At 37.3% G+C, this 14,314-nt stretch overlaps 1 protein-coding gene and 1 pseudogene across 1 annotated transcript; both read left to right on the forward strand.

The window, feature by feature from the left end:
• Positions 1–3,652: 3,652 nt before the first annotated feature.
• On the forward strand, positions 3,653–4,651 carry LOC147789740 (uncharacterized). Its single transcript, XM_087129570.1, has one exon. The coding sequence runs from the start codon at positions 3,653–3,655 to the stop codon at positions 4,649–4,651; it is 999 nt and encodes a 332-aa protein (XP_086985696.1).
• Positions 4,652–4,662: 11 nt separating this feature from the next.
• LOC147789741 (secreted RxLR effector protein 161 pseudogene) lies at positions 4,663–5,412 on the forward strand (annotated as a pseudogene).
• Positions 5,413–14,314: the final 8,902 nt, after the last annotated feature.

Genomic DNA, 14,314 nt, shown 5'->3' on the forward strand with positions numbered 1-14,314 from the left:
GATTATTTTTGAGTTCAGGTACCTAATACACATTACTAATAGTGTAACGAACCCCATGCAAAGTTAATTTCACTGCACCTTTTCCCGTAACTTTCATATTATTTTCAAACTTGACAATGTGGGAAAAGGTCGTATAAGCTTGAAAACATATCTTTACTTGCACACATATGATTTGAGCAACCAGAATCTAAGAACCAAGCATCACTTCTTTTTGCTTCATGTCTTAACATATGAGCCATTGACAACATTTCATCATTTTCTTCCAGCTCTGCATAATTCAATTCCTTATTCATCTTTGGACATTCATATTGAAAATGACCTAAGTCATGACACCTATAACATTCAACAATTGCTTTGTTGAAAGTTGATCTTCCTCTTCCGCGTCCTTGTAAGTTTCTCTTCTTCTATTACTTATTTTTGTTCGTCCTTCGACTTTCAGCTCACTCCAATGATCATAGTGACCATCGAAGCGAGGGATCTTCACTAAAATTTTGTCTTCAATCATACTCTCTCATTTGATCACTAAAAAATTGCAGCTCTAATACCAATTGTTAGATTTTGAAAGAAGAATAAGTAAACCAAAAACATAAATAATTGAAGTTTGAACCATGATTTTATAGCCTTTCAAAAAATATAAATAGAAACTAACCACCCATCTTATAAACAAATCTTGAAAAATAGTTAAACTAAATACCTAAAGATACTCTAACTATCCAAAATAAAAGATTAACGGTTTTTAACATAATCAAATTCTTCTAACAATCTCACCCACCTAATGGACAGTACAATGTGTCTCACATTCCACGTGTAGGAACAACTTAGCATCGGTTGAGTTTTGATAAAAAAAACCCTTGGCCTCCTATGAAGCTATTGACACTGTTCACACAACTTGTAGCTTAAGGACAACTCTTAAGGTGGTTTGTAAACCGTGGTGATCTGTTAGGCACCTAGGGGAAGGTTAGGTCTAAATTTAATAACGAGTTATCCCACCCATAATTCCCTAATCTTAACATATTGTTGGTTCATGAAAAATTAACTAGGTGTGCACATAATAATTATCTAGAATCATTTTACATAATTCATGCAAAAATAAAAACACATACTCAACGAGGCGATAACATCCATTGAACACTTGGAGCGTTTATAACTATTTTTCCATCCTACTTTCAACATAAAATAATCATAAATATCAAGGAAACATAAAGCATGATAACATCAGTCATTTCTCATAGTTATTCAAATCATGCATCCATATGCTTGATAAACTATATTAACTAAATCATTTTCATGGAAAAACTATCTACCTAAGGTAAATAATCTAGCATGCATACAAACTAAGTGAATCCTACAAGTATTTCCTCCTAATTCTAGGTGTGGTGACTTAAATGATTGATGTGTGAAGCATGCATGCAAACCAAGTGAATCCTACAAGTATTTCCTCCTAAATTCCAGGTGGTGACTTAAATGATTGATGTGTGCCCTTTCGTTTAACGTTTCCACACAAATAGGGTGTTCAAGAGCAGTGATTTTCCTCAATTAGGTCCTAAATAACATAGAAAATATGGTTAGAATAGGAATCAGGATAAAAATCGAGCAAATGGAAGTCGAAAAGACCGAAAACCTACTTACACGCGCCTGCCTTCGCTCCCACGTGCTGAGGGGGATTCTACTTGAGGCTTTTATGAAGTACCACGTGCAAAAGGAAATTGCAGTCACGGATCACTGGATCAGATCTTGGTCGATTCAAGTTGGACCGCGGGTCAATTGGGTCGACAGCTTGCCGGTTGGATCGAGTCGGAACGCAGGTTGTGGGTCAGATCAGTTAACAAGGTCCACATGTCACCGATTTAAAGGAGCTGCATTGCTCCAAACGACGTTCGATGCGTAGTTCCACCCAACGCCTGATGCATGTCCTCCGCTTGGTAGTATGCGTAGATCCTCACCTTACGCCGGTTGACACATGGCTTATCGGAAAAGTTTCTCTCTCCTCCTAGCAGACGAAAACCCGAATCCGATTAGTTCTGTCTTCATTTTCTCTTTTTCATATGTTTTGATTTTGGATTCAAATCGATTCGGTTTCTTCAGCAAAGTTGTAGATTATAGTTCCATCTACATCGTACATTTTTCATGAATTTTAAACACCATCACAAACTGAAATATGAGTGTCAAAAATAGGTTCGACACTCATCCGTATCGTTCTTGGATGAACTCTCAGAACCTCACTTTCAAATCAGAATTTTGGCCAAGCTTTTTGACGAATCCAACGGAGAATCCTTCCTAGAAGAACATATCAAAATCTTAGGCTTTAATTTGTAAGAAGCATCTCGGATCTAAGGAAAAACTTTGTAGGGTTACTCAAGAACTTAACTCGCAAAACTTCTCCGTTATTGACGAAAAATGAAACTCCAATCATTTAGATCCTCTTCTCCCTCCCAAAGACGAGTCCTTGCTATCAGTCTTGGCTGGAATGGACTTTGACGGAGGTTTTTCGATGAGATATCGGACGACTCCTCCTTTCTTCTCTCAACTTCTCTCTCTCTCTCTCTCTCTCTTTTTTTTTTTTTTTTTTTTTTTTTGGAGGTATTCTACTAGGGCTTCAAGGACTCCTATAACGGTTTGAGAGACTGTTGACTTTGTTGACCAATTTTTTTGTTAATATTCGGATGCTACATATTTGGATTGGACACGAGTTCATTAGACAAGGGACTAGGTCAATCCAACCCAAATCGATTATATATATATAAAGCAAGAGTGGTTGAAGCCCAACGCTCCTCATTCAGCCATTGCCCGTTGCCCAAGCCCAACGCTCCTCATTCAGCCATTGCCCATTGCCCAAGCCCAACGCCCCAACCCAAGTTTTCCTCCTTTGTGACTCTGTCTGCCGTCTGCTGCAACACCATGCATTGCACAGTGTCTACGTGTAGGGTGTACGTGTACCTGTAGAATAGCCTCAGGCTGAAATGTTCACATCATTTCACATCTCATCCTTTCCATTTTAGTGTTTTGTTTGCTTTGTTAGCTTTGTGTTTGCGTTTGCGTTTGATGGTCTCGCATTTTCCTTTTCCATTTCATTTCGTTCTTCAGTTCTGTTAAAAGATTACGTGTTTAGATTGCTGTATTTGATTTAAATCTTCTGATAATTAGGAGTCGATTTGTTTTTTATTTGATTTACTCTTGATTTGATTAGATTTTGTTTTGATTTGTTTACGGATTTGTTACCAGATTTTCTGATTTCTAGGTAGATTTTCTAGATATCTCTTTCTATTCTCTGTGTATATATAGAGCATTCTTGCTCTTCAAAATTCAATTATCTCATCAATTATTCAATCAATCCCTCTTTCACTAACAATTGGTATCAGAGCAATCTTCTTAAGGGATCTGTGAGATCAAGATGGAAGGAGAATCCAGTTTTTCCGCTGTTGCACCACCAATCTTCGATGGAGACAATTATCAAATGTGGGCAGTTCGTATGGAGACTTATTTGGAGGCCTTGGATCTTTGGGAAGCAGTAGAAGAGGATTACGAGGTCCCTCCACTCCCAGCAAATCCTACTGTAGCACAAATCAAATTACATAAGGAAAAGAAGACGAGAAAATCAAAGGCGAAAGCTTGCCTATTTGCCGCTGTATCTCAAATGATCTTCATGCGAATAATGTCCCTCAAAACAGCAAAGGAAATCTGGGATTATCTCAAGACCGAATATGAAGGAGATGAGAGGATTCGTGGAATGAAAGTCTTGAATTTGATCAGGGATTTCGAGTTGCAGAAGATGAAGGAGTCAGAGTCGATAAAAGAGTACTCTGACAGACTTCTCAGCATCGCCAACAAGGTGAGATTGCTTGGTTCTGTATTAAATGATTCCAGGATAGTTGAAAAGCTGCTAGTCACTGTTCCAGAGAAGTTTGAAGCCACCATTACTACTCTGGAGAACACCAAAGACTTGTCAAAGATTTCTCTTACAGAGCTCTTGAATGCTTTACAAGCACAAGAGCAAAGGAGGTCTATGAGGCAAGAAAGGGTGATTGAAGATGCCTTACCTGTTAAGCATCAGGACAGGTATAAAAACAAGAAAATTTTCAAAAACCAATCGACGTATGGAGATCCATCTGCAGATTATCAGAAGACAAAAGGAGGAGGTTTCAGAAAATCCTATCCACCTTGCCGCCATTGTGAGAAGAAAGGTCATCCACCATTCAAGTGTTGGAGAAGACCTGACGCCTTCTGCTCCAAATGCAATCAACTTGGACATGAAGCTGTGATCTGTAAAGCCAAAGATCAGGTGAAAGAAGTAGATGCAGAGGTAGTTGATCAAGAAGAGGAAGAAGAAGATCAATTGCTTGTGGCCACTTGTTTCTCAGGCAAAGAATCAAGCGAGAGTTGGTTGATTGATAGTGGGTGCACAAATCATATGACATATGACAAGGAGTTTTTTGAGGAATTAAGAGACACTAACGTCAAGAGAGTGAGGATTGGCAACGGTGAACACTTAGGAAGCAATCCAAAGCAAATTAACAAGTTCAAACTGGAAATGAAAAAGATATTCAAAATGACAGACCTTGGTCTGATGTCATATTTCCTTGGCATTGAGATCAAGCAAACCCAAGATGAAGTGTTCATTTGTCAAAAAAAAAGTATGCAAAGGAGATACTAAAAAAATTTCAGATGGAGGATTGCAAAGCAATGAATACTCCTATGAATCAAAAGGAGAAGCTGGTCAAAGATGATGATTCTGCCAAAGTTATTGAAGCTGAGTTCTGGAGCTTGGTAGGGTGCTTGATGTACTTAACAACAACCAGACCTGATATCGTAAATGCTGTAAGTATTCTCTCCAGATTTATGCATTGTCCCAATGAGACTCACATGAAAGCTGCAAAGAGAGTTATCAGATACATCAAGGGGACCTGGAATTATGGAGTGAAGTTCTTAAAGCACAAGGAAATGAAGCTAATTGGTTTCTCTGACAGTGATTGGGGTGGCTCAATCGATGACATGAGGAGTACATCTAGTTACTGTTTTTGCCTCGGATCAGGCATGTTCTCTTGGTGCTCAAGAAAGCAAGAAACTGTAGCTCAATCCACTGCTGAGGCAGAATTGATAGCTGCAACCGCCGCAGTAAATCAAGCTCTCTGGTTAAGGAAAATTCTCGTGGATCTAAAGTTGGAGCAAAAACACAGCACTGAGATACTAGTTGATAACCAAGCTGCTATTGCAATCTCCAATAATCCAGTTTTTCATGGAAAGACTAAGCATTTCAACATCAAGTTATTCTTTGTTCGAGAAGTTCAAAAGAGTGGTGATGTGACTCTTTGCTATTGCAAATCTGAAGATCAAATTGCAGATGTCCTTACCAAACCGCTGCCACTTAGCAAGTTTGAAGATTTCAGAAAAAAACTTGGAGTTTGCAGCATCTAAACCAGGAGGAGTGTTAAAAGATTACGTGTTTAGATTGCTGTATTTGATTTAAATCTTCTGATAGTTAGGAGTCGATTTGTTTTTTATTTGATTTACTCTTGATTTGATTAGATTTTGTTTTGATTTGTTTACGGATTTGTTACCAGATTTTCTGATTTCTAGGTAGATTTTCTAGATATCTCTTTCTATTCTCTGTGTATATATAGAGCATTCTTGCTCTTCAAAATTCAATTATCTCATCAATTATTCAATCAATCCCTCTTTCACTAACAAGTTCTTCATTTTCCTTTTTCATTGGACCAGACGACCAATATTAAGTAGAACAGACGAAGATTTCCATCCGCGGCAACATCAACTTTCTAGTTTTCATTTCGTTTCCTTCTTCATTTTCCTTTCCCAGCAGCTTTCTAGTTTCCATTTTGTTTCCTTCTTCGTTTTCCATCACCTTTCAACTCTTGTATCATGGAGCGAGTAGTAGAGAGTTTGAGAGCATCGCCTCGGGTTTGAAAGCAGAAGGTTAAGCCACCATCGCCTCGAGTTTGAGAGTTCAGAGCAAAGGGTTAAACTACCAGTTACCTTCGATCTCATCGCGCCTCAGTCTCGCCCTCAATTCAGTTCTCAAATTCTTGTCTCGATTCAGCTTTAGCTCTTGGGTTCACATTTGTTGCTCAGCTTTAGCCTCAACCTCAAGTGCTTCAATAATAGAGTTCTTCATTTGAACAACTCGAACCCAACCCAAACCTAACCCGAAAATAAAAATTGAGTTGGATTGGGTTGTGAATCAATTTCGAGTTAAGTTGAATTACCAATCCAACTAAATTGAACTTTTGGGTTGGTCCAAAAAATTCCTTCAACCCGACCCATGTATACCCCTACTACAAGGTGACTGATCCTTCCATTTATTTTGTTCTAATTAACACCTTCAAGATGATGGATCTCAGATTGAATTAGTAGCAATAATTAGTAACTCTCTAGGTCAACCAAATAAATGGCCTTAGTAACTCTGGCCTAGGCTAGTACCATTATTGGCCGGATCAATATTGGCTTGGTGGGATGAACTCTGGCCTAGGCTAGTACCAATATTGGCCGAATCAATATTGGCTTGGTGGGATGAACTCTGGCCTAGGCTAGTACCAATATTGGCCGGACCAATATTGGATTGGTGGGATGAACTCTGGCCTAGGCTAGTACCAATATTGGCCGGATCAATATTGGCTTGGTGGGATGAACTCTGGCCTAGGCTAGTACCAATATTGGCCAAACCAATATTGGATTGGTGGGATGAACTCTGGCCTAGGCTAGTACCAATATTGGCTCGATTGGATGAACTCTAGCCTAGGCTAGTACCAATATTGGCCGGTGGGTAAATTGAATGAAGTATGAATGACATGTGCTCTGTGACCCCTATATATATGTCGCTTTTATGAATGTATGACATGTATTACCTTATGTTATGACTTATGTTACAATATGTTATTTTGTAAGTTAGACTATGAGATGTTAATGTTATATTATATATCCTATTGTGACTTCCATGTTGTATGATGCATAATACTGCTAAATGATATGTCATGCACATTATTTTAGCATGATTGTTTTAAGATTATGAAATAGTATTACATCACGTATGTATTCATGAAAGTTATGTTTATGAAGAACCGAATGTACTACTTTGGTAAGAAATCTGTAAGGGTTCGGATTTTATTTCTTTTAGATTTTATGTTAAGATTTTATTTTTGCTGCCAAAATGAAAAGATATTATGCTATGCATTTATTCTCGCTGGAAAAGGTGTACGATTTTCGACAAGGAAGTTATTACCTTAATGGAAAAGTTATGAAACCTTTTATATTCTTATATTCAACTCTTCTCCTTCCTTGAAAACGACTTTTGGTCTCCAAACTTATTTGTGCTTTTTAGGGTGTCTGAGAGTACGAAAAAATCGAGTGTTAGCCGGGAAAACGTGTGGGTTGGTTTGCTGGGTGGTTTTCTTGTTCGGCGAGTTCTCGAAATCGATTGTGTTGCTGTTTTGGAGGAAGAGTCGAGTGGAAGTTAGCGTCGACATCGGAATCGCTGTGTCGAAGAAGGTAAACCGTCGGAAGCGAAGGAGGAGGACGTCACGTGACCGTCGTCGGAAACAGAGGAGATTGTGTCGTTGGCAGTGGCAACACATCAGATTAGGGTTTTCGTGAGGGTTCGGGCGAAGAAGACGTAGAGTCGGGTCGGGATTCAGCCTTTGAACAAGCCCATGGATGAACACAGGCCCTGTGCGTTTTGGCCCAACACCGACGCTCACCTGCAGCCTCGGTCTCGGCTCCGTACGCGTGCTCTCGGCTTGGCTTGACGTGTATGGTGGCTCGACTCCGTCAAATCTGGCAACTCGGCTTGGCGGCTTAGTTGGTCGGCTCGGCAGCTCGGCATATCGGCTCGGTATCACTAGAATATATCGATCCCAAGGTTTTCGGCCCTTCCGAAGCTGTTTTTGCCCTTAGTATACCATCTGAGGTCAATATGGTTCTTAACCGTCAAAGACAGATTGGGTTGGGAGTTTATTTTGATAAATAGCATGAGATTTAGTTAAGGTATGTTATGAAAGGTTCATAAGTTTTTATGTGGTTATTATAGGACGTATTTAACCATTGGGATTAGCTTGTTGTGAGTGACTTCGACCAAGGCCATCGAGGTAAGTGACCTTACTGTTGGAGTTAGCTTACTACGTGTTGTATGATGGTGCGTGCCCTGTGGCCCCTTCATGCACCATATTTATTGTGATAACTATATGATGTATGAATTATGTAACTGTTTACGCTATGAAAAGTTATGGATGATGTTGACTGTTGATTGTTTATGCTATGAAAAGATGGTTGATCTGCTAGTATTATGTCATGAAAAATGTTGATTGATGCCATGGATACACGTAGTATTATCGAGTCATGTCATGAAATGCTTATGCAACTGGAATGTACTTTCATATTATGTAATATGTCATGTAATGTAAGTCATGTGAGATGTCATATAATGTAAGAAATGTATATGCGATGTTAGAAATGCTTATGTAATGTCATGTTAGATATGTTAAGGGACCTCATGCATATATGTATGTCACGTGCATCGGGATTCTTCCCCTTTATGATACGAAAGAATGAATTACGATATCGATGTTCGCCATGATATCATGCGAGCCCTTTTCTGTTCTGTGGTGTCGGCAACGTATAACACGTTGTGCCCGACCAAGCCAGTCTTAGGGGGTATTTATATGAGCCCACCTGGTGGGTCCATGTACGCGTACATGGGCTGTGTGTGAAGGAGTACCAGACTATTGGGTTTTATGTTCTTAATCATAGTTTGTAAACAAAAAACATATTTTGTTTTCAATAAAATTATTATTCATGTTTATTCAGTAAAGATTGTTATTGAATAAAGTGAATTTTACGATCATTAATCTAAATCTAATAAACTAAGAACACTCTAGCTATAGTATGATTACTTGAACTATATGTAGAGACATAAGAATGGATCAAGTTCAAGTATATAGTCAAAATGATCTACAGTACTGGGATAAAGTTGAGTACCTTATTTTCAGGACACTATGGATGCAGCCTACTTTTGTATATGATATAAACAATGTGATCACTAAATTGTACATGTGGAGACATGTGAGTGGGGGCTTCCTATGCAATGAGTATTGCATAAGATCGAACCATAAAGAAAGCCACTCTCACTTTATAATGTTGTTTACTGTTGAGACTGATTTTTTCATTCGATGACCTAGGTAACTCGATCTTAATCCTGAGCTAACTATGAACTTCTATTTATTCGGAATTATCCTTAGATTTGCATGGGTGAGAGTGGTCTGAGTTTGTCAACTCAATAAGCCTCCCATTTCAGGGATAAGACTGGGTGAATAGCTAGGGATAAAGGGTGTAAGATGGAATTCACTCCTACTCGCTTTTAGGGATAGTAGAGAGGTTGTTCCCTTAAATACTGACTCCAAGTCTTGAACAAGGGGCCCCGCCCTCTCATTGGCCCGAGAGGGATTCGGTTCGGTGGTTGGACAACAAACCAATTGTTCATTAGAGGATCAGTGGTACTTAAGGAACAAGAAGTAACTTGAGGGGTAAAATGGTAAATTGACCCAGCTCTAGTTACGAACAACCTGTGAAGGATCGACTTACGAATCATAGTTATATCAAATGGACAGAAATATATCTATAGTGAGGGAGTGCAACGATAAGCTATAGTGGAGTGTCCTAGTAGTTAACGAATGTTGGTTAACAAGGTTAATGAGTTTAGCTAGTTAATCTCGGATCGTTGGAGCCCATGATCTGTAGGTCCATTAGGTCCCCCTACTATCTCATATCAGACTAAACCTTAGAACAGTGTGACGAGTGAGTTCGAAGTGTTCGAATTCAAATTAGGGAATATACGATAAATACCGCATTTTGTTTTAATTATGAATTAAACAAAAAGAGAGAATTAGAAATATTTAAATAAGATTTAAATATTTTAATTATGAATAGAGATTCATAATAAATATGTGTCGGAATTGGTTGGGATTGTCATTTGATTTAATGTTAAATATTAATTAAATTGTTTAATTAATCCTTTAATATTATTTTGATTTGAAATTAATTATTTAAATTAATTGTTGAATTAAAATAAAAAAGTCAAAATGTTGACTTCACATCATGTAAAAATCCATGTTTGAGTTAGTGGAATATTGAGTGTCAATATATGGTTTAACCTGAACCAAACTTGCATGTTTGCTAAATAAACCCCACCAATTTAAGTGGAATTTTGAGTGTCAAAATTTGGTAATTTCAAATTTGCATGAACATGTAAATATGACTCAGTGATCAAGGTACATATCAAGGTACATAGAAATTCTTCTTGAAAAACTTTGAGAAATTCTCTCAAAACTCTCTCTTTACATATAATAAATTCCTTTCAAATTTAGTGGATTCCACAATCCCGTTCTAAGGCCGGAGAATAGTAGGGAAGACACTAGTGGGGGTTCGAAACCGGTTCGTGAAGAAAAAGAAATTTAAACTACAAAAGGTTAGTATTCAAACTCATTGAGTTTTAATACTTTTGAACATGCTAGCTAATTTATTATAATTGATGTACTTAGAGTGCCTAAGATCCAAATTGCTTCCGCATGTGTTATATTAACACCATCAATTAGTATGAGAGCAAGTTTTAGGCACTTTATTTACATTAATTTGAGCATGGTGGATACCATTTCATGAATGAAAATTGTGGTAGCTAAAGTGGATGTTTATGGTTTTTGGCATTTTTATGCTTCCATTCGATACAATTATGTAATTGGCCTAATGTGTATGGGCTTTAATGAGTGAAGAAAGATCTGTAATTTTTATTCTAATTTTTATGGAGTCATTAGAGTCCATTTTAGGTTGTAATTGATCGAAAATGGAAGAGATAGCAAGCTGAACCGAAGAAGAAGATGGAAGAAGCGGTTCGGGTGTTTTTCTGCCAGTTGGGGTCCAGTTCAACGTTTTTAAGGGTTGGTTCGGCCATTTTGTGATCCTCAGGAGTGGTTCAAGTTATCTTTAATTATTAATGTAATAATTTAGTTAATTGCTTGCTTTAAAATGCCAAAACCAATCCACTTTAGTGTGTTTAATTAATAATGCATTATGAATGTATGTTTTAATTAAATAGAAAATGTATATACGTAAAGTATGTCATATAGATTTAAAATCCCACCAAAGGCTAAGCATGTTTCATGCATTACAATTATGTTATAAGTGTTATAATGTGTAGTATGCATGTTTAGGGTTCCACGAGTGATAGATATAAATTGTTATATTATTTCATGGAATTGATGATTATATAATTGTTATATAAAGCATGTTAGATGCATGTTATAGGTTATTTTCAATGTCATAAAACGAGATAGACGTTAAAATCTATAACAAAGATAAATGCATGCTTATTTAAGGTTAACAACCATGCACGATCAATTTTAATAGTTAAAATAGGTCGATATCTTGTAAAACTGCGGTTACAAGAAAGCTCATCTAACATGATCTTGTCTAAGGCTAGAGGTACTTAAGTTGATGGTTTACGGAACACCTGCTACTTGGAGATCGGGCTAGTACTTGAGCTTAGTTAGCCTAGTTTTATGAGCATGCGTGAGTGATGTAAGGATTTTTTTTTTTTAAAATGAAAAATCACCTAGACATGATAGGTAAAAATCCAATATAAATGTTATACTTGGAAAAATCACCTAGACTTAGGTTATATTTAATTAGCCGAAATATACCTAAGTAATCAGTATACCCAACCGTCTAAAATACTTAGTGGAAGGAAAAAGGTATATGAGATACATCGTTTTCTTTTTACGCTCTCTGGAACATTCACACAGTGAGATTCATGCTCGACCTTATGTCGCTTTGGGAGCGGCCTCCATTCGGAAGGTATTTGCATGAGTTAATAACAAGGTGAATAGAGAAAGTATTTATAGTAAGTGAGAGAAGGAAGTATATCAACACATCTTATGGTCTCCACCACTAGGTTGCACCGTGAGATTCCCATGTTCCGCCTACATGTTGCCGTAGAGCAACTACCCATTCGGAGGGACGTAACATGTGAGTCAGAACAACGCAAACTCTAGAAATGGATAGAATTTCTTAGGTTCATTCCCAACTTTAGTTTTTTCATTCGATAGTATTGTTGGGGCCGATCTCTGAGGCCTAAAAATAGCGGGTCACACTTACGAAGAATTACTAAGAGTTAGTATATTCTTGACCAAAGTGGTGGTAACTAAAAGAATATAGGAATAAGAGTTATTCTGGGATTAGTGTTTTAAGTCAAGAATGTCTTAGTTTAGTGAATGAGTGATTGACTGCCCCTCGGTAGCAGTTGCTCTAACTCACTAAAGTATCATTGCAAATTAATAATTTTTTAGTAGATTATTACATTTGTTAAATCTGATTGGATTAAAAAGAATTAAGTCAATTCACTACTAGAATTTGTTTTAAATCTCAGCATGTCAAGCTCAATAGTAAAATGACTTGCTTCTGAGAAATTAAACGGCGACAATTACGCAACAAGGAAATCAAACCTAAACACAATACTTGTAAATGATGATTTGAGGTTTATTTTAACTGAGGAATGTCCCCTAAACCCCGGTTCAAATGCAAACCGAACAGTTTGGGATGCATATGATAAAAAGGGTAAGGGGAAAGATAAGATTCCTACTGAATGCAAACGCAAGGTTCAAAATGCAAATAATGGAAAATGTTTCCATTGCAATGAAAACAGGCACGAGAAAAGTCACTGTCCAAAATACCTTGCAGAGAAGAAAGTCGAAAAAGCACAATAAGGTAAATATGATTAGTAGAGTATGATCACTCAACATGGATACTGGATTCAGGGGCAACTAATCATATTTGTTCTTTTTTTTTTTTCTTTAGGAAACTAGTTCTTGGAGAATGCTTGCGGAAGGTGAGGTAACACTCAGGGTTGGAACAGGAGAAGTTGTCTCAGCAAGATCAGTAAGAAATTTAAAGTTGTTTTTTGGAGATAGATTCATTATATTAGATAATGTATTTTTTGTTTCTGGAATGAAAAGAAATCTAATATCTATCTCTTGTTTATTAGAACAATTGTATAAAGTATATTTTGAAATCAATGAAGTGTTCATTTTCAAAAGAGGTATTCATATTTGTTCTGCAAAACTAGAAAACAACTTATATATGTTAAAACCGAGTAAAACAAAAGCTATTTTAAATACCGAGATGTTTAAAACAGCTGAAACTCAAAATAAACGACAAAAAATTTCTCCTAATACCTATCTTTGGCACTTAAGACTAGGCCTCATTAACTAAATAGGATTGGGAGATTGGTTAAGAGAGGACTTCTAAATGAGTTAGAAGACAACTCTTTACCTCCATGTGAGTCATGTCTTGAGGGTAAAATGACTAAATGACATTTTTCCGAAAAAGGTTATAAAGCAAAAGAAACCTTAGAACTCGTGCATACAGATCTCTGTGGTCCAATGAATGTCAAAGCACGAGGAAGGTATGAATATTTCATCAGTTTTATTGATGATTATTCAAGGTATGACTATCTTTACCTAATGCATCACAAGTCGGAAGTTCTTGAAAAGTTCAGAGAGTATAAGGCTGAGGTTGAGAATCTATTAGGAAAAACTATTAAAACACTTCAATCAGATCGAGGTGGAGAGTATATAGACTTAAGATTCCAGGACTATATGATAGAACATGGAATAACGTCTCAACTTTTACCCCCTGGTATACCCCAACAGAACGGTATATCAGAATGGAGAAATAGAACTCTGTTAGACATGGTTCGGTCTATGATGAGTTTCGCTCAATTACCTGATTCGTTTTGGGGATATGCAGTGGAGACTGCTGCATACATTTTGAACATGGTTTCTTCTAAGAGTGTTTCAGAAACACCTTATGAGTTATGGAGAGGGCGTAAAGGTAGTTTACGTCACTTCAGGATTTGGGGATGCCCAGCACATGTGTTGGTGCAAATCCCCAAGAAATTAGAACGTCATTCAAAATTATGTCTATTCGTAGGACACCCCAAAGAGACGAAATGTGGTCTGTTTTATGACACTCAAGAAAATAGAGTCTTTGTATCAACAAACGCTACATTCTTAATGGAAGACCACGTAAGAAATCATCAACCTCGCAGCAAACTAGTATTGAGTGAGATTTCTAAAGAATCTACTAACAAAACAACAAGAGTTGTTGATCAGGCTGGTTCTTCAAAAAGAGTTGTTGATGGAGCTTGCACTTCTAGTCAATCACATCCTTCTCAAGAGTTGAGAATGCCTCGACGTAGTGGGAGGGTTATAACTCAACCCGATCGTTACTTGGGTTTGGCAGAAACATAGGTCATCATACC

This window comes from Cucurbita pepo, chromosome 13 (assembly GCF_057944985.1).
Source record: "Cucurbita pepo subsp. pepo isolate OVF chromosome 13, ASM5794498v1, whole genome shotgun sequence".
Lineage (NCBI taxonomy): Eukaryota > Viridiplantae > Streptophyta > Magnoliopsida > Cucurbitales > Cucurbitaceae > Cucurbita > Cucurbita pepo.